General features: G+C 48.4%; 8 protein-coding genes and 1 non-coding gene across 9 annotated transcripts; 3 read left to right on the top strand and 6 right to left on the bottom strand.

Moving 5' to 3' along the window:
* Positions 1–254: 254 nt before the first annotated feature.
* Positions 255–896, top strand: ASPGLDRAFT_83891 (uncharacterized protein; the record flags this gene model as incomplete). Its single annotated transcript, XM_022550236.1, has 3 exons — positions 255–462; positions 517–643; positions 719–896. 3 exons carry the CDS (start codon positions 255–257, stop codon positions 894–896), a joined length of 513 nt encoding a protein of 170 aa, XP_022398912.1.
* A 1,684-nt stretch (positions 897–2,580) lies between these two features.
* Positions 2,581–3,816, bottom strand: ASPGLDRAFT_131165 (uncharacterized protein; the record flags this gene model as incomplete). The annotated part of the gene is made up of 1 exon (XM_022541014.1): positions 2,581–3,816. The coding sequence occupies one exon, from the start codon at positions 3,814–3,816 to the stop codon at positions 2,581–2,583; it is 1,236 nt and encodes a 411-aa protein (XP_022398913.1).
* Positions 3,817–5,274: 1,458 nt separating this feature from the next.
* Positions 5,275–6,819, top strand: ASPGLDRAFT_130875 (uncharacterized protein; the record flags this gene model as incomplete). The annotated part of the gene is made up of 2 exons (XM_022540994.1): positions 5,275–5,475; positions 5,545–6,819. The coding sequence occupies 2 exons, from the start codon at positions 5,275–5,277 to the stop codon at positions 6,817–6,819; spliced, it is 1,476 nt and encodes a 491-aa protein (XP_022398914.1).
* Positions 6,820–7,376: 557 nt separating this feature from the next.
* Positions 7,377–8,241, bottom strand: ASPGLDRAFT_49623 (uncharacterized protein). The gene is made up of 2 exons (XM_022547145.1): positions 7,843–8,241; positions 7,377–7,757 (listed from the first exon to the last, which is right to left on the bottom strand). Exons 1-2 carry the CDS (start codon positions 7,935–7,937, stop codon positions 7,646–7,648), a joined length of 207 nt encoding a protein of 68 aa, XP_022398915.1. The 5' UTR covers positions 7,938–8,241; the 3' UTR covers positions 7,377–7,645.
* A 2,165-nt stretch (positions 8,242–10,406) lies between these two features.
* ASPGLDRAFT_59735 (putative aminotransferase) lies at positions 10,407–11,827 on the bottom strand (the record flags this gene model as incomplete). The annotated part of the gene is made up of 1 exon (XM_022548394.1): positions 10,407–11,827. Exon 1 carries the CDS (start codon positions 11,700–11,702, stop codon positions 10,407–10,409), a length of 1,296 nt encoding a protein of 431 aa, XP_022398916.1. The 5' UTR covers positions 11,703–11,827.
* Positions 11,828–12,460: 633 nt separating this feature from the next.
* Positions 12,461–12,631, bottom strand: ASPGLDRAFT_93792 (uncharacterized protein; the record flags this gene model as incomplete). The annotated part of the gene is made up of 1 exon (XM_022550549.1): positions 12,461–12,631. A coding segment is annotated over one exon (171 nt), but the record flags the coding sequence as incomplete, so codon positions are not given.
* A 1,754-nt stretch (positions 12,632–14,385) lies between these two features.
* Positions 14,386–14,765, bottom strand: ASPGLDRAFT_49628 (uncharacterized protein). Its single transcript, XM_022547146.1, has 2 exons — positions 14,521–14,765; positions 14,386–14,444 (listed from the first exon to the last, which is right to left on the bottom strand). The coding sequence occupies exons 1-2, from the start codon at positions 14,684–14,686 to the stop codon at positions 14,419–14,421; spliced, it is 192 nt and encodes a 63-aa protein (XP_022398918.1). The 5' UTR covers positions 14,687–14,765; the 3' UTR covers positions 14,386–14,418.
* Positions 14,766–14,961: 196 nt separating this feature from the next.
* Positions 14,962–17,349, top strand: ASPGLDRAFT_49630 (putative PHD finger domain protein (Ing1)). Its single transcript, XM_022547147.1, has 5 exons — positions 14,962–15,490; positions 15,564–16,246; positions 16,296–16,495; positions 16,559–17,140; positions 17,204–17,349. Exons 1-5 carry the CDS (start codon positions 15,095–15,097, stop codon positions 17,260–17,262), a joined length of 1,920 nt encoding a protein of 639 aa, XP_022398919.1. The 5' UTR covers positions 14,962–15,094; the 3' UTR covers positions 17,263–17,349.
* A 94-nt stretch (positions 17,350–17,443) lies between these two features.
* ASPGLDRAFT_t119 lies at positions 17,444–17,517 on the bottom strand. Its single transcript has one exon. It is a non-coding gene; the product is annotated as a tRNA-Ile (tRNA).
* Between the last annotated feature and the right edge of the window lie 86 nt (positions 17,518–17,603).

Here is a 17,603-nt window from a genome sequence, read left to right on the forward strand (position 1 = left end):
ATGGTCTGGGCTGGTGGCCCATCGCATGCGTCGCTCCCTTGCGTTCCTTGGCGCTGGTCGTTGGCCGGAATGTCGTATCTTGCTGAGGGTGGCCATAAGAGGTGATGTGGCAATTCGGGCATTTTTCTATTTAGTATTTATGCTCCAACGTCATGAAACAGGCTAAGTTAACTATTCTTATAGCGCTGATGTTAGCAGACCTCGCCAAAAATATGGAAATATGAACCCATCTGAATAATTTCTTACTTGTCATTATGTCCAGCATTATCACTGCCGTCCTTAATGCAGCCAAAGCCAATAGCCTCCCTGAGGTCAAGGCTGCTTTAGATTCCTGGATGGCCCATCCTAGAGATCCACGCTGGCCTATGGTGGATTTTCAAGAAGCCTTGACTGCAGCACTTGAAGAACGCAATGTGGAAGTTGCTGAAGAACTTATCCGCCGTGGGTGTTGTATCAATACAGGTATGTTTCCCTGCTTTCCCTGCTTTCCCTGCTGCCTACTTACACATGAGATAGACGCAGTTATCGCAGCAGGTGATAGCTTTAATGAAGAGACTGGATGGAGCAGTCGGTCCTACGATGTCCTCCTGCAAAATGGATGGGACCCTAATGAGGATCTTGGTGAGGTTGGCAATGCTCTCAAGTAAGATATACCACCCCTTCAATGATTCAATGAACGAGAATCTATCTGTACTGGAATCTCACATCCTATCTCTAGTATTGCTATTGGCGCAGATAGTGCTCCGGTTGTCAAATATTTGCTTGAACATGGCGCAAATCCCAATGACAATTATTATCTGGATGAATACCGCTTAAGTGGGCCAGGACTAAAAAGCCCGAAAACCCGGAGATTGTTCAGTTACTTCTTGACCACGGTGCGAAGGAGTAATATTTAGTGCCTCGAGACGTCCCAGCGTCTCTCGGTTGAAGCTATTCAGAAAGCGTAAGTCATCCTATCCTATTTTTCTATTCTGCGCTCACTTTGTCAGTGTGAGTTCTTTCCTCTTGTTGTCTTCTCTCTCCTTTCTAGATAGCTCAATAGGGATCATCATCAACTATGTCTTTATTGCTTCTCGTCTTTTCTCGCTATCTACGATCAATATATGTGTCATCTGACGGATATACATAACTACGGGTCGATGGTTTGACGGGACTGCTTCACCTTCTGTTGAAACTCTTTCATTGGAAGCTGGTTACTCTGGGGAGGCCTGCAAGTCTATTGTAGCAGGAGACACGTTCTTACGCTGCGTAAAGTACTCGAGACCAGCACACTGGTGTAGACGGCAAGTCGAAAAAGCGGACAAGGTAATTGCTCTTTTTGAATATTAGAGCGGGAATAGTTCCCTCAAAAGTAGACCCCATGATCGACCCCGCTTGGAAGAGGGGGGGAAGGGGGGATTCTTGGAGATATTCCAGCTTCTATTATAAGTAAAGACCAGCATATGATATAGTGTCAACTGCAGGGAAATCATGTCCGCCATTCAGGGTTATTCGACAACTCAATACGTAGGAAGGACAATTAGAACTGACTAAAAGCAGTTATATTTTGTGCATTTCAGCAGTGGTTCTCGGGCGTGCATTGGACGGAACCTCACTTACTTGGAGCAAACTATTATGCTTGCTAGCGTTGTACACCGGTATGAATTTGCACTCTCACATCCGGAACGGGAGCAGGATCGAGTGGAAGTGACGAATTTGTTACCGGGGTCATTGCCGTTGAAGGTATGGAAGAGGAATTTAGACTAGACTTAAACGAAGTGTTTAAAGGTAAAATTAGGTTATAATGAATGCTAGTGTTTACATCGATATCTCCTGTCAAAGAAGACATACAATAGCTGAGATAGATAAGGTGTGGCCATAGATTCCAGACGCCGAGAAATCAGCTAACATAGGTATTTCATAATCTATAGAAGTCGCCGGTTCACGGAGCACATAGCAATACTGGCCGTTACATTTTTCAGGTTCGGTTATTGGGGTTGTTTGGATAATTTGCATCTAAGTTGCTTAGGCGTTGGCTTCTTCGCTCCTGCGCACCTGAAATATGTAGGCTATAACATCATTGTATCCATAATGGAGCTGGCATGAGAGATTAGCATATTTTCGTAACTTATAAATGAATCCCCTCGCGGCTGCAGAACCGGGCATTATTATATAGGGAAAGGTGCACGTGATAAGTCGGATATCCAGAATTCTGAAAGTGCAGCTTCCTGCCATTGACCGTCTCCTAACCCCCCACCTTTTTTTAAGCCTTTCGCCTTTCGCCTTTTGTGTTGTTGCATTGTGGCGTAGCTGAGACCCATCTAGTGCCGAAGACAATACGTCGATCAAGTCGGCGATCACAATTCCTTTGCCCACTAGGGGCACTACGATTCTACTCCGTCAAGGCACTGAAGTAGGTTTTAAGGTCTAAGTTTGCTTGTATTCGTGTATTTTGATATACATCTATCATCATAAAAGGACGAAACAAAAGTGTGAGCAAAGGAAGAAGTAAAAAGGAAATATAATAGAGAAAACAATAGGTATAGAACAAGTTTTTCAAAGGAATCATTCATCTCAGAATAGGTTTGGAGACAGTGACGCTCACACAGCGACTTGAGGCTTCTGCAGTGGAGCATGCGACTCCAATGTGTTGACACTAGCGTTGACAAGCGAGTCTGAAAGCGGAGCGTAGACGTTGGTGGTGTTGTCCAAGGATCCTCCCAAGGCCATCAGAATCTGTTCCTTGGAGGCTTCAGCCAGTCCAGCAGCCTTCAGAGTCCTCCCGTGTTCGAAGTAGTCGAAGCCGCTGACGACCGAGGCCATCTCGATGAGTGCCCGGATAGTTGGCGAAGCCAGACCACACTTCAGACCGAGCTCGTACCAGGGGACCATCCCGAAGAGGATGTCCTCGAGCAGATAGCGATGCTTCAAGGTCGCTGGGGAACTCTTGGTCTTGTTGTGGATCACGGACCCTGCGGCGAAATCATGGTAGTCGTGGAATTCTCGGTCATGCTGGTAGTTTTTGTTCATGTATGTCGTGATGTCGACAAGATCGAAACCGTAGGCGCGGCCAATCGCCAGTCGCTCCTGGTCCGCTTTCTCAGACACCTTCGAGACAGAGGGTGACATGCCCTGGGCGTAGAAAAAGAAGTCGCCCTTGGTGGCCTCAATCCAGCCCGCGTTCATGAGCGCCGCCGGGCAGTGCACGACCGGGTTGATGTTGTTCAAGCCCACTTGGAGGAGGTTCTGGCACCACACCAGGCGCTGCGAGAAGATCGACTCGACTTGTCGGCGGAGGGTGAGTTCCGCCTGTTGGTTATGACGCCTGGCCTGCGTCGTGGGTGGTTCGGCCCAGATGGTCAAGCTCTTCTTGACACCCTTGACGAAGACCGTCTCGCCCGTGATGCGAACGGCGTAAGGGGAGATGTCGGTCTCGAGGATGGCATGGAAGTTGGCTTTCTGGCGGGCAGCAAGGTAGAAAAAGTTACCCACGTTGATGATGAGGGTGTGGTTTCGCAGGTTGAATTGGCTCAGTGTCTGTAGGATGGTGTCCTGGCCGTACGAGGGCACGGTGGACACGAGGAACGGGGAGTGTCGAATGGCCAGGTACAGATCGCTGGTGGTCTTGATCTGGAATCTTCCACTGACGTCGTCCCCATCTGCGTTTAGCCAGCCACCATTCTTCTCGATCATCGGGATTGCACCACGATGGTCCGGGTGGCCGTACAGCATGACGGATTTTCCGCGGCTAGCCAGGTCTGCCGCAAAGGCACATCCACAGGGTCCTGCGCCGATGACGGTGACCGCTGAGGTTGCGTCGAAGATTTCAGGAGTCATCGTGTGTGGGTTTTGTCTTGTCTTGATTTGAGGAAAGATCTTGATGTGTTTGAATTGACTTGATAACTTGAAGGTTGAGGCGTCGAGCTGGTTAAATATTGCTGACACGGAGATTAACAGGTCTGTAAAAGATCTATCTACTATGTAGAGATGGTCCTAGAATTGAAACTCTCAGTCTTCTACTAACCCTATTTCGGCTCAAGTTCTCCCATCACACCATACCGGATGAAACTTTCTTCAGTTTATGTTATGTCAATTTTCTTGGTCGGAAGCTGAGTACATGTCGCATCCCACGAGTCACCTACCATGGCCTCCTAATCATTATCGTGATCAGCTATGGCCATTTAGTGAGATCATTACTCTAGCAGGATGGGTGAGTGCGGATCGCCATAACGTCTGGATCTTCACATTGCCGGTTGGCAGTCATACTTGCGGTTGTATTGGTTCCTGGCGTTCGATGTGCTTTCTCGCCCATCTCTCGCTTGCCGGTCTGGTACAGTAACCTGGAATGGTGGTGGTCCTCGCTGATCCATATCCATTGCTTCAGTGAAGACTCTTCGGAGTAAGCGTTTGATGTAGGTACTCCGTAGATTATGGTACCCCCAAAGTTTCAGTACGGAATATACTTGATACTTGATTGTCTTGATGGGTCTTCATTGCAAGCAGAATATGATTTTCTTTTTGAGCGGCAGAAGCCGCACTAGGAGGTTGTAACAACCACCAAGTGTCAGGGTTCTCGGACGATCAGGGTGCAAATCAGGGTGTAAATCTGGTAATTGCCACGGCGAGGATTGCGTACCTTCAACGAAAAAGAGTGGAAGCAGAAGTACAAGACAAATTATCAATCAATCTGATAATCGGAATAACCTTCTGGGCTGCGCAGCTTGATTGCCGAATACGTAGATCAGTGGGTAGAAGTGGGCAGGTCACCACCAATAATGTGGCAGGCCAGCCTCACCAAGGTCTTTTGGACCCTTGCGGACAGACTGGCACACGGTCCTTGCTCAATGATGATTATTACTCTGTACAGGCTGAATTCCGATCTACATAGCTCCGTCTACCGTCTACCGTCCTCCGTATGCCCGTTGACAGTTACCTGCCGAGCCGAAACACACACTCCTGGCGATCATATCACCTAGAGGAAATGATTTCCTCGCCTATACCGGAGTACACCCTTTGGGCTTTAACACTCAGAAGCCTGGACCGAGGCCGATCATCATCACATCAAGCTTTCTCAAGCTTTTCCGCAGACCCAGCCGAACATCCCACGGCCTGCCAAGCCTTCTTCGTGTCAACTTGCGAGCTGTTTATTGTATTTCCTTTTTCTTTTTTTTCTCGCGATGATGGATGATCGATTGGGAGAATTAGAACAGTGAAAAAGGGACAGTCTCGTTGCGACCAATTGATTCTCACTTGGTTCTCAGTTTTTCTCCCCATGCCCAAACCACTCGAATCATAATGAACTCGGAGTCTTCGGCCGTACCTCGGCCTTATAGCTCTTTTACCAACCTACAGAAAAAATACATTGTCTTCACAGCGGCTGGGGCTGGCTTCTTTTCCTCTTTGTCGGCCCAGATTTACTTCCCGGCCCTGAATGCGCTGGCTGAGGATCTGGGCGTGTCATCGTCCTTGATCAACTTAACAGTCACCAGTTACATGGTAAATACGAAGCGTGTTCCAGAAATCAACCCGAAGAATGCGTGCTAACTAACGGTGATAATATGTTAGATCTTCCAAGGGATTGCGCCCATGTTCCTCGGCAGCTTTGCAGACCAGACTGGCCGTCGACCCGCCTACATCATCTGCTTCGTCATCTATATCGCATCAAACATCGGACTCGCATTGCAGAGCAACTATGCCGCTCTGATTGTGCTGCGATGTCTGCAAAGTTCCGGAATCAGCAGTAGCGTGGCGCTGTCTGCGGCGACCGTTGCCGATGTCAGCACCAAAGAGGAACGGGGATCATATATGGGCATTGTCATGGCAGGCAACTTCTCGGGGCCGGCCATCGGTCCCATCATTGGTGGTCTTCTGGCCCAGTATCTCGGCTGGAAGTCGATTTTCTGGTTCCTGACCATCGCGTCTGGCGTCTTCTTGGTGCCTCTCCTCCTGTTCCTTCCGGAGACCGCACGCAATGTCGTCGGGGACGGCACGTCTCCCGCGCAGTCATGGAACCGGCCCCTCGTTCACTACTTCTACCGTAACAACGCGGCCAAACAGCCTTCGGAGACTCTCGACCGACCCGACAGCAGCGACTCGCCAGAAAAGCTACAGCACAAGCTCTCATTCCCCAACCCGCTGAAACCTCTTGTGATCGTGTTCCATCCAAACTCGATCATTGTCCTCTTGGTCACGGGAGTCATCATGGGAGGCAACATGACCGTTCTCTCATCCATCACGGAGATGTACTCCACGCAGTATGGCCTAAGCATTCTCCAAATCGGCCTCTGCTACATCACACTGGGCACCGGGTCCATCCTAGCGTCCGTCGTGACAGGCCGGCTCCTAGACTGGAACTACCGACGCAGTGCCGCAAAGCTCGCCGGTCCAGACGCCACCCCCGAACAAATCCAGGTCCAAAAGGAGTCGGTCCCTGTCGAGAAAGCCCGCAGCGCCATCACCATCCCACTAGTCATCATGGGCAGTGTGACGGTGCTGGCGTTCGGCTGGGTGGTCAACTTTGGGGTGCACCTTGCGGCGCCTGAGGTGCTCCTGTTCTTCATCGGCATAGGCCAGACTGGTGGCTTCATTTCCACCTCCACCTTGCTTGTCGATCTGCACACCTCGCACCCGGCTGCTGCGACGGCCGCGAATAACATGGTGCGGTCTTTCTTCTCGGCTGCGGCATCTGCGGCCATCGATCCCATGCTGAATGCCATGGGCCGGGGATGGGCCTTTACGCTGGTGTCGTTCATTTTGCTGGGGACGATCCCGTTCCTCTTATTGCTTTGTGGAATGTGGCGAAAGGATAAGACAAATACTGCTGAGAGATCGGAGGATTGAGGGGTTTTTGGAGAATATATACTACTACGTTATTTAATGTGGGAGATGAAACGTTTCTCAGGGAAAGTAAGGCACCTACGGCTGGCGCTTGGAGCAAGATGACTGGGGATGTGCTCAAGACTGGTTACAAATGTTGATAAAGCACTACAACCCAATGCCCCCCAGCAATTCAGGGCGAGTTGGCCAACATGATCTGATCGGGATATAGGGTAGTGTGCCTGACTGGGATCAGAAATTGTCGTCTAAGATATAAATTCCCCACGACCCTATCCTAGATCTAAAGGGTGGCCAACTACTGCAACCGCGAAGTACAACATAGATTGCTAGGCTTGGTGAAGAAGGAGATGACTGTTCATACCCCTGTATAGTGGTTGAGTGTCAAATACACATCACGCTTTTTTGACTGACTTCTTTCCATCGTAGCTTCGGTGGTTCCCATAGGTGTATGTAGGACACATGTGCATTCTTTGCTACTCAGCAAGTATAGGAATCACGACCACCGCTACAGAATACTTGGTTGGTGTACTCCGTATTGATCGACGAACGGCTGAAGATCGACGCGCTCCGTGACCCATTACAGCAATTCATTCTTCAAAAATAGTGCATTCGGACCTGAAATTGGTATCGAAGTCATAATCGCCCCAGGCGCATCGAATAGAGCATCAAACGCAGAATATCAAAGAAAGTGATAGCCAGAAAAAAACATGCAGCAACCCACATAAAACAAACATCAAAGTACAGTATTATACCCAGACCCCATACACAATGTGAATCTTCCCAAACAGCAACCAACCAGACCATCCCATCCCCCGATCAGTGTAATCCCTTATGCATGCCCCTCGTCATTCCACGTCTGAGCCGACTTGGCCTCGCGGGTATCTCGTCGTCGATTGCGATAGAGGAAGAAGCAGCAAATGCATAGTGCGATAAAGACGACTCTATAACCAAGAAAAACAAGTAATTAGCAACCGAGCTATAATGTATAGTCGTCGCCGAGACCAATAGTATGGAGCTAAGACTTACACCCCGATAATAATTCCCGGCACTCCACTCTTGGTGAAGTTACTGACGGGCTTCTCGTCGTCGCGAGGAAATAGTGTTAATGCCGATGATGTCATTTTGTTTTTCTTTGAAATGGTCTGGATCCGGTTGAAACCGCGATGAGGATATCCAGGGTATAAAAGAACAGACGCGATGCGATGTAACGCGATGCAATGCGACGCAAAAGGGGGAGGCCGGGGTTGTTTGTTTCAGGGAGTGTATATAGGGGGTTCCCCTGACTGCATGTACGGGGGTTGTATGGGAAGAAGAGAAAGAATGGACTGGAAGGGAAGAAAGAGCGACAAATAATTAGGATTGGAATGGAAGTGAGAAAGAAAGACTATGGAAATCGCATTTTGTTAGAACCAGCACCAACTGGAATGCTGTTATCTGTGCTAACTAACTATCGGTGTTACGCCCCTTGTTTCAGGTACCCACGGATGATCCTTTAGCCGTGTAATCACGTGGGGAAGCTGCCCTAATGATGTCTCAGTAGTTCCATGGGCGTGGGAAAAAAAAAAAAAAAAAAAAAAAAAAAAGAAGCCTTTTGAAAGAGATATCGAAGCTACGTACGCTTTGCTTCCCAATATCCGCTAACAACACCAGTATAATGGGACTACAATGCTACTCGTGAATATATTGGTTATGAAGTCAATCTTATATATATTAATTTTGTTCGACGGCCAATCATGCGGGCTTGGGAAGAACTAAGCATCTTGCAAGGCATTCACTGGTTGTATCTTCTTCTTTTTGTCTTTTTCTCTGTAGAGTATCACCGCGTCTCTCTTTACCTCCGTGTTGAATAGTGTATAACCAGGATCCAGCAGTCTAATATGCCTGAGAACTCACTAGCTACGGGGTATTTCAACTCCAAAGGCTTGATAAGTCGGTCAATTTAACAAAGTCGAGACGCCTAAATTACTGGAAATGATCCGGGAATCCAATCCTACCAACACTCTCCTGGAATTGACTCGGCTAAGCCCGACAAAAGGGCTCGTCTGTGCGGGTCTCCAACTACGAACAAAAAATGCTAAGAAAGGGAAGAATCTATGATATAGCTGCCACAATACACAGAGATGTGAGTACACCCATACAGATAGCCCTAGCCTGTGTAACTGACTGATATCGGGTTAGTCCATAGAATTGGCAGTCGTTATCACGGTCTTTTTCGGTCATTTACCCGCAGCCATTTTCGGATTATTTCGTCAGAGACCAAACGCCTTGGTACCTGCTTTACAGCAGTTTGCTTCAAGACACTGGGATGAGCCTCGTGGCTAAATGTTGCTACTCGGGGAGTTTATCAGAATATCCGCCGCACCAGAGGTCGCCAATGTGTGCATACATCTGCAATCGCAAAGGAAATTTTTCTCGAGCGAAATCTGAGTATCAGACACTTTGGTAACGCATTTACCAGACCTGAGGTCCTACTTGAGCCTGAAGATATATGCTCATGGAACATGAAGTGTTTAACTGGCCCGCACAGTGAGCAAATTGCAGTCAGACGTTTCCGAACTTGAAGAATATTATACTGATGAAAAAAAGAAATACCAGTTAAAAATTACATTGACATCAATTTTCAACCCATGGTCACTTGAGTGTTCTATGGCAATTCTAGAGGCGCTGAACAATGCCGTTTGTGCCCCCATAAGCGAAGATATTGAGCTCACTTCGATCAGTATCCCCATCCACACGACATAGGCCTCGTCGAAAACTGGTTCATGGAACGGACCAACCTCCAGCGAGAAACCGAGGCAATACATGAGACATCCCACGGCCTGGTTTTTAAGTGGCTAGCCCAAGAGAGACTCCTTTTAGTCACGAGAATATCATAAACCTGGGCCTAGTTTCGAGCGACGCCCTTGAAATTTCGCCTGACGCTCCTACGAGACCATTATAATTGCCAACCATGCTTGCTGGCATCGAACGACTGATGTGACCAAAGAAAACTTCATCAAAGAGCCTTAAGGGCTATAAAGCGCAAGGAAAAGTGCGCCAACGTCCGACAAGATGTCAATTTATGGGCTCAAAAGAACACATATCAATGAAGCTCTCCGGACAGACCAATCAAGTTTGTAATTTGTTGACTGGCTATACTAGTCACACATTCGTGCACGAGTTGGGAGCTAACGGTTCAGATGTGGATTGGCCTTTGATGCCTGTGTCAACCTAGGAACAGTTTGCGTTCCTTTAGAGATTTCCCCCAGAGGGTCACATTCGAAATATACCATGACTTTCACAAATGGATAAAAACTTTTTTGTCTCGTTATTGATACGGATCCCCAAGAAGCCCGCTGTGTATGATGGCCCGACTTGTTGACGAAACGCTAAGTTGTTCTCAAGCTCCAGAACAAAAACACTGGCGAAGGAGGCTTTTGCTCAGGATTATTTCAACATTTTGTTTTTTACGATATTGGTTGCCAACACCAACATTGTACTACTGTGTACGTTTCGAAGAGACAGCAAGCATCCAGCAATGTGTTTTTAATTATAGATACTTATTAAATGGAAATCTTTACTATGTACAGTATTCTAATCCCAGAATTGACTTATTCCATCGCCAACATGACCCTCCGCAACGCCTCCTCGATATACTCCCGCGGCTGCGAAAACACAAGCCGGAACCATCCACTATGTTCTGACCCGAACAAAGCCCCACTCGATACAAACACCTTCTTCTCCATAAGCGCTGCCATCACCTTATCACCAACATCGGAATCCTCGGGCTCATCCGGGTGTACCTCACGATATTTCCGACCCAGATCGATCCAGAGGAAGAACGCGGCGTTGCCACCGGCAGCGTGCTCGATGCCGTTGTTCTTGAGTAATTGGACAGCAAATGCGTAGGATTCGGAGAGTTTCTGTCGATTTTGCTGGATATAGCGGTCGGTGAAGTCATGGTCTTCTAGGATTATGGAAGCCAGATGGTCTGAGACGGAGGAGGAATAGCTGTACAAGGTCACACCCTTTAATGCCATGTGAAGATCCGTATTGTTCTGTGAGACGATTACGCCCAGTCGCAAGCCGTTTGCCCCGAAATCCTTACTCATACCCCATAGCACATGCACGAAAGCCGGGTCGATGATACCGGTCGTATCAATCGAAAGAGCAGACTCGAACGGCATGGGAGGAGTCTGCAACTCATCAACTGTATTCTCCCACACAGACATGGCATAGATCTCATCGCTGATTAAATGCATCTGATACTTCTGACACAGTCGCATCAACTTAATTAAAGACTCGCGGGGATAACACCGTCCCAGCGGGTTATGCGGGTGGCAGAGCATCAGCGCGCGGACTCGTCGACCGGACTTCTCCTGGAAATTGAGCAACGCCTTCTCGTATCGATCCACAGCTTCGAGGCTGAATGGATCACAGTCCTGGAACTCAACGGGGATAACCGCCGTACTAGGCCGGAGCGACATATCGGGGATGAACGTTCCGTAGTACGGTCTTCCCAGGAGAATCCCCTCGCCCGGATCCGCAAATGCCCACGAGACATGCTCAATAGCCGAGGAAACACCGTTAGTCACAGCCAAATGATCGCTAACCACGCGATGAGCCGGTTGAAAATGCTTATTCAGGAAACCCGCGATAGCGCGTCTGAGACGATCTGACCCCGTCGCGCCGTCATGGTAAGTAAGATATTTTGCTGGGAGACTGAGTTTTGTGTTGATATACTCCAGCAGCGTATCGTGCATCAGCATGTTCTCCGCGACGCCGACGTTGACATAGCCGTTGGGGTTGGTGGCGGGAGACCATGTATCGGACATGACGTGCCAAGGGACTTGTTTTGCTGATTCGACGGCCTGACCGGCTCGCTGCGACATGTTTGATTCAGCCATGTTGTTCTGTTAGTTGGTGGATGCAGTAGAGGTGAAATGTAGGAAGTGAGATTAAGAAGAGCGGCTACTTATCAAATTCGGATATTAACGGTGGTACGGTGGAGTATCGGCAACCCTAATCGCCCGAAGCCGAACGCTTACTCTATTTGTAATGCCTGGGATTTACCATAAAACAGCTCATTATTAATATTATAAAACTGGTCTGAGTGGACTTTATATGACAATTGAATAAGTACAATGTCCCGCACTCTGCTTTGATGCAACCGAAAATAAATGATAGAGCAACAACAGATCTGTACCGACCAATCCTTCACGGAACAGGATATTCCTGTCGCCAGTAGAAGTCCTCCGCAAATTTTGCTAACCTCCATTTTGGTGGAAGAAAATCCAGTCTGGTGTCTTGTTGACCATGGCGCGCAGATTCTCTTCATAAAACTTGGCGAATTCCTGGTCCACCTTCGGGCTCTTCATCGCATGCGTGACTAGAATTCGTAAGGTAGATTCCTGTCCGTGGTCAAGGGACCAGAAGAGAGGATTTGCCTTTGTGTGTTTGCCCCCATCCTCATCTTCATCCTCCTGAACGTTCATCGGACATACCCTTCCTTCTGGGTCGAGGTTGGCACCCTTCTCCAGCAGGAACATTACCACCGCCTCGTCGCCACTTTTAGCTGCCAGAACCACTGGCCCCCAGTCTTGCCAGATGCCTCTTGTATGTTCGCATCGTATACTATACTGTAGAAAGGGTGGTCCGACGAAGCTCCTGCCTCAAGCACCTTCTCAAGAGTCGACACAGCGCCATTCAAAGCCGCCCATCGAAGTGCCGAGGCCTCAGAATTTTGGATGTTGTGTCGATAAAGGTAGGGGTTCAGCAAGCGGCAAAATCGGTGGTTCGTTTGCATCAGAGCGTTTATATCGCCATCGTACTTCAAACAGCTCGCTGGGGAGGCTGGATAGCGCCATGATGGCGAATGGGATGGCGAGTTGGACGCTGTGGTAAATTGAGAAAGCGAAATGCCCTGAATTATATGACTGGAGTCAAACAGAAAGTCGCATCTACTCTTGATGGCATTTACTCAAGCAGTACGAGAATCATAGCTATAGAGAGCGCTGTTGACCAGTACGCACATTACGGTTATCTGACCAAGACTACGCTACTGGTATTAATAGATTGAGGCAAAGTATCAAGCTGTCAATGTATCTTATTATGTTATTGTCTAGGGTAGAAGTGGAAGAAGTATAGTTGATGAATGACGTCATTTTATATAACGTAATTCCCAAGCGAGTGGGCCACCCAACGCGAAACGCGTCCATGAATTAGACTTCAATTCTTTAACCACCCACCATGCCACCAATTCGCTCTCGAAGCTCTCAGAATTCAATAGAGCAGGAGGGTAGGATCTTATTAGCTATTCAGGCTATTAAGAATCAAGAAATTAGCTCTATTCGCGAAGCAGCACACCACTTTCAAGTACCTCGCTCTACCTTACAACGCCGCCTTACTGGTGGTGTCTTTCGCCCTGAATCACGCGCCAATAACCATAAATTGTTTCAAACAGAAGAGGAATCACTCATACAATGGATACTCTCAATGGATTCCCGTGGAGCACCGCCTCGGCCTACTACTGTACAAGAAATGGCTAATCTATTACTTGCCGCGCGTGGATCTACCCCAGTTCAAACAGTTGGCAAGAATTGGGTTACAAACTTCATGAAAAGGCATTCTGAGCTTTCAACCCGATTCTCAAGGCGCTATAATTACGAGCGTGCCAAGTGTGAAGACCCAAACATCATCCGTGAATGGTTTGATTGCATGCAACGTACAATACTTCAATATGGCATTGACCCTGATGATATCTATAACTTTGATGAGACTGGCTTTGCAATGGGCTTAACTGCAACTGCAAAAGTGATTACAAGGTCTGAATACTATGGTCGGCACTCCCTTTTACAACCTGGAAATTGTGAATGGGTTACTACAATCGAGGCAATTAGTGCATCAGGATGGGTCTTGCCTCCATGCATTATTTTCAAAGGCAAGGTCTTTATTGAGTCTTGGTCTGATGGCCTCCCAGGCGATTGGCACATTGAAGTTAGTCCAAATGGATGGACTTCTGATGAAATTGAACTTCGGTGGCTTCAAAAGATCTTTATTCCATCAACAAGTACTCGTACAAAAGGGAAATATCGACTTTTGATCCTCGATGGCCATGGTAGCCATTTGACACCAAAATTTGATGAAACATGCAGCCAAAATGATATCATCCCAATCTGCATGCCTGCACATTCATCACATCTTTTACAGCCATTTGATATTGGTTGTTTTGCAGTGTTAAAGCGATCATACAGTCAGCTTGTTGAAACTAGAATGCGTCTTGGGATCAACCATATCGACAAATTAGACTTCCTTGAGGCCTACCCACACGCACGAATTGAAGCTTTCAAACCCAATACCATCAAAAATAGCTTCACAGCAGCTGGTTTAATGCCTTTTGACCCTGATCGGGTGCTTTCAAAGCTCAATAATCGGCTTCGTACGCCAACCCCCCGCAGAAGCCAGGGTAGTGATTGGGAGCCAAACACACCTTCAAACTACATGCAATTACAAAAGCAATCCTCATCAATTAAAGCATTGCTCCGTACGAGATCAAGAAGACCACCAAGCCCGCTCAATACCGCGATAAATCAGATTCTTAAGGCATGCCAAATCGGTATGCAATCAGCTGCTATTCTTGAGAAAGAAGTAAGTGATTTACGCGCTTTGAACGTGAAGCAGAAGCAAAAGCCTACACGGTCCAAAAGGCAAATACCCCATGAAGGTGGTCTTTCAGTTCAGGAGGCTGTTGGGCTAATTGAGGCCCCGATTGAGGCCCCGATGGCTCCAGCATCCCCCCAGCCAAGACGGCATTCACCACCTTTACAGCCGCGTACGAGGGCTTTACCGAAGTGTGGTACCTGTGGAAATGAAGGACATAAGAGAAATACATGTCCAGATAGACCTAGATAGCTTGTTTTGTTAATTAATTGGCGTTTTGGTTGGGATAAATGCATTTAAATACTATATATGGGGGGGTAGGTGGCTCTCTCGCTTGGGTGGCCCACTTGCTTGGGAATTACGTTATTAGTTACTTTCTCAGTGGGCTATTTGCCTTATTCTCAAGGCACCTATATATCACCTGATAACTAGTTAACTAGCCCAAAGGGGAAAGTGACTCTTCTCTCCGCACTGTATCTTCTTCTCAGCTTCATCTCACACCTATCTGCTCAACTACTCTCGTTTTTCTTGTCTTTCGGAATACTGTCAGGCTTACTCTAGCTTTTCGCTCTTTATCCCTCCTTGATACTACAGCCTGGATTGAGCCAGGTTCGATCCTGGCTTGTCAAATTTCCTCGCCATGTCGGCTGCGATCTCTTCAGTCGTCAACCCCCAGAGCCAAAGTGCTCGTCAATCGGCGCGCCAGACACGAACGAATCCATCGCGAACCTCCAAGACGCTTGGCCGCTCCTCGTTTGCCTACGGTCATGGCTCGATGAGTGATGCCCCTCCGACGCCCACCGTTCCACACGGGTTTTATCCTGCTCTCACCCATTTCACCGACGCCATCACGGCGCTTCCGCGAGAATTCCGTCGTCATAATTCATTGCTGAAAGAGGTGGATGCGAAGGCATGGGCTTTAGAAGAAAACCTTCTGCAGCTGCTCAAGGTCTCTTCGGAGACCCAGGCTGTGCAGCACCCTCCCAATCCGGCGCCTATTGTCGCGGGTGTGATTCGCGACGATATTATGCCTCAGGTAGACCTCTACTGCGAACTACAAAAGAAAAAGATTGATAGAAGAATAAAACTGACGGAATTCGCATCCACAGAATCCCTCACAACCACCCGAGTCGCCGGAAAGCAAAAATCGTCGTCTCCTGTTTGATCGCGTACGACACACCCTTTCGGACCTCATGATGACTGCGGATGAGAAGAACCATGTGATTTCCAACGCCAACGACGAGCTAGATCGTCAGGTCGCGCGTCTTGATACAGTTTTCCCGTTTATCGCGGGTGAAATCAGTGATGAGTCTCGTCTGGGTAGCCTCACCCACTGGGCCTACTCGAATCGCAACACCGCTACAAAGACCACTACGAATGAGCGCCCACGTCGTGAAGTAGCGGCAGCTAAAGAATTGGCGGAGGCAGAAGCTTTCTCCCGGAGTGAGGCAAGACGGGAAGCAGTCCTGGCACGCAAGCATCGCCGCGGCCACGCGGATTCTGAGTTTGACGACACCCGTTCTAGTTCTCGCAGGGGACATGGTAGCAAGGCGCGAGGTAGCGCTGCGACAGGGGAACATGCTACGACAGATAACACAGTCTCCGGTAGTACGGCGGCCACGAAACGTCGGAAGGTTGACCGGCCAACACCCGCAGAATCTGGTACTCCAATGGAACGAACGGCGAGTGGTGCCGGTAGCACTGCTGGAGGAGCCGGTTCTAAGGATGCTCAAGATCCCGCCAAGAAGAGATCGCGAGCTCCTAATTCAGGCACAGCCGCTGCACGCAAGAGGTATGTTTTCTGCCACCCGCCCTTCTCTTTTCTTATTAACATGAACCAGGAACACCACTGGTATTACCGCGGCCGAGTCTCCTATATTGGCACCATCTCCCGTCATTGGGACTTTCAATGCGCCACGAAAGACGAGTCCTGTATCTACTACTAGTCGACCACAATCATCTCGTGCACAACAAAATGGCGCACATTCGGGCAATGGACGGAATAGACCATCGTCTGCCACGTCAAACCGTGTGACTGACAGTACGTTTCTTGGACCTGGACCAACCCTGGGACTTGCCCTTTCTAACGCGGGCCTTGCTGTAGATAAAGGCATCGAAGGCAAGCCAATTTCCAGGGATACACCTCACAATACGGAACCTGGTGTTCCTGGTGTTCTTGGTGGTGCCGGTGTGGACGCACAACGCAGAGAACCGGAGAGTGAAGTGGGAAATGGCGCTTCGTCTAGAATGCCAGTTCCAGGGACCAAGCGAGAAGACTCAGACAGGCCTGCCGAATCAGTGGAAACAGGCGAGTCGCCAGCTCCGCCCCAGTCCAACTCCGGGTCCAAAGGTAGATCCTCCAAAACATCAACCCCTGTCCTCCAATCCTACGAACCCGCACAACCACGCGTACGACCTACTCGAAGCACAAATCCTGCACCAGCTACTTCCGCCAAACGGTCCCACAAGAAAAACGGGGGTGCACCAGTTATGCCGCCTCCGCCGGAGGAGGAGGAAGAAGAATCGATGCACGAGGGCGACGACGAAGACGAAGAAGGCGAGCCGCGGTACTGTTACTGTAACGAAGTTAGTTTCGGAGAGATGGTTGCGTGCGATAATGATGCTTGTCCGCGGGAGTGGTTTCATTTGTCGTGTGTTGGGATGACCAAGCCACCTGGGAAGAATGGTAAGCTAGCCCTTTTCCTTGTAAATATTGCGTATATGTATGGATATTTGCTAACGATACCAGTCAAATGGTACTGCAACGAGTGCAAGGATAGCATGCGGCGGAGTCGGAGCGGGAGGTAGTGGCTATCATAGGCAGGTACAATAGACTGGTACTCTGTAGATAAACTGATTTATGTACATTTCGGAATGTTATATGAATATTGCAGCTATATTTCGACATGAAAGTTAACGAACGACAAAAAAGAAACGATGAATGAAAAAGATATTTTAAATGTCAAACCAAAAAAGAAATGCAAAAATATGGTCCCGACGAGGGTCGAACTCGCGACCTTGGCGTTATTAGCACCACGCTCTAACCGACTGAGCTACAGGACCGATTGTTGAATTGGTAATCACTTTAGTACCTCATAGCCTGCAATGCAGTATAGACAACAAAACAGTAAACAATTGCATAAAGTACA

The sequence above is a fragment of the Aspergillus glaucus genome, assembly GCF_001890805.1.
Source record: "Aspergillus glaucus CBS 516.65 unplaced genomic scaffold ASPGLscaffold_16, whole genome shotgun sequence".
Classification (NCBI taxonomy): domain Eukaryota; kingdom Fungi; phylum Ascomycota; class Eurotiomycetes; order Eurotiales; family Aspergillaceae; genus Aspergillus; species Aspergillus glaucus.

Bases quoted from the DNA above. Each gene is read 5' to 3' on its own strand.
- ASPGLDRAFT_49623 (XM_022547145.1), bottom strand. From the start codon at position 7,937: ATGACATCATCGGCATTAACACTATTTCCTCGCGACGACGAGAAGCCC. The intron at 7,758-7,842 runs GTAAGTCTTAGC...TCTTGGTTATAG, and splicing joins CCGGGAATTATTATCGGGGT to AGTCGTCTTTATCGCACTAT.
- ASPGLDRAFT_49628 (XM_022547146.1), bottom strand. From the start codon at position 14,686: ATGTATTTCTCTTATGTCCTTCATTTCCACAGGTACCACACTTCGGTA. The intron at 14,445-14,520 runs ACCTTCATGGGG...CGTAAATCACTT, and splicing joins GCCTCCTGAACTGAAAGACC to ACTTCTTTCTCAAGAATAGC.
- ASPGLDRAFT_49630 (XM_022547147.1), top strand. From the start codon at position 15,095: ATGTCGGCTGCGATCTCTTCAGTCGTCAACCCCCAGAGCCAAAGTGCT. The intron at 15,491-15,563 runs GTAGACCTCTAC...TCGCATCCACAG, and splicing joins GCGACGATATTATGCCTCAG to AATCCCTCACAACCACCCGA. The intron at 16,496-16,558 runs GTACGTTTCTTG...GCCTTGCTGTAG, and splicing joins GTCAAACCGTGTGACTGACA to ATAAAGGCATCGAAGGCAAG.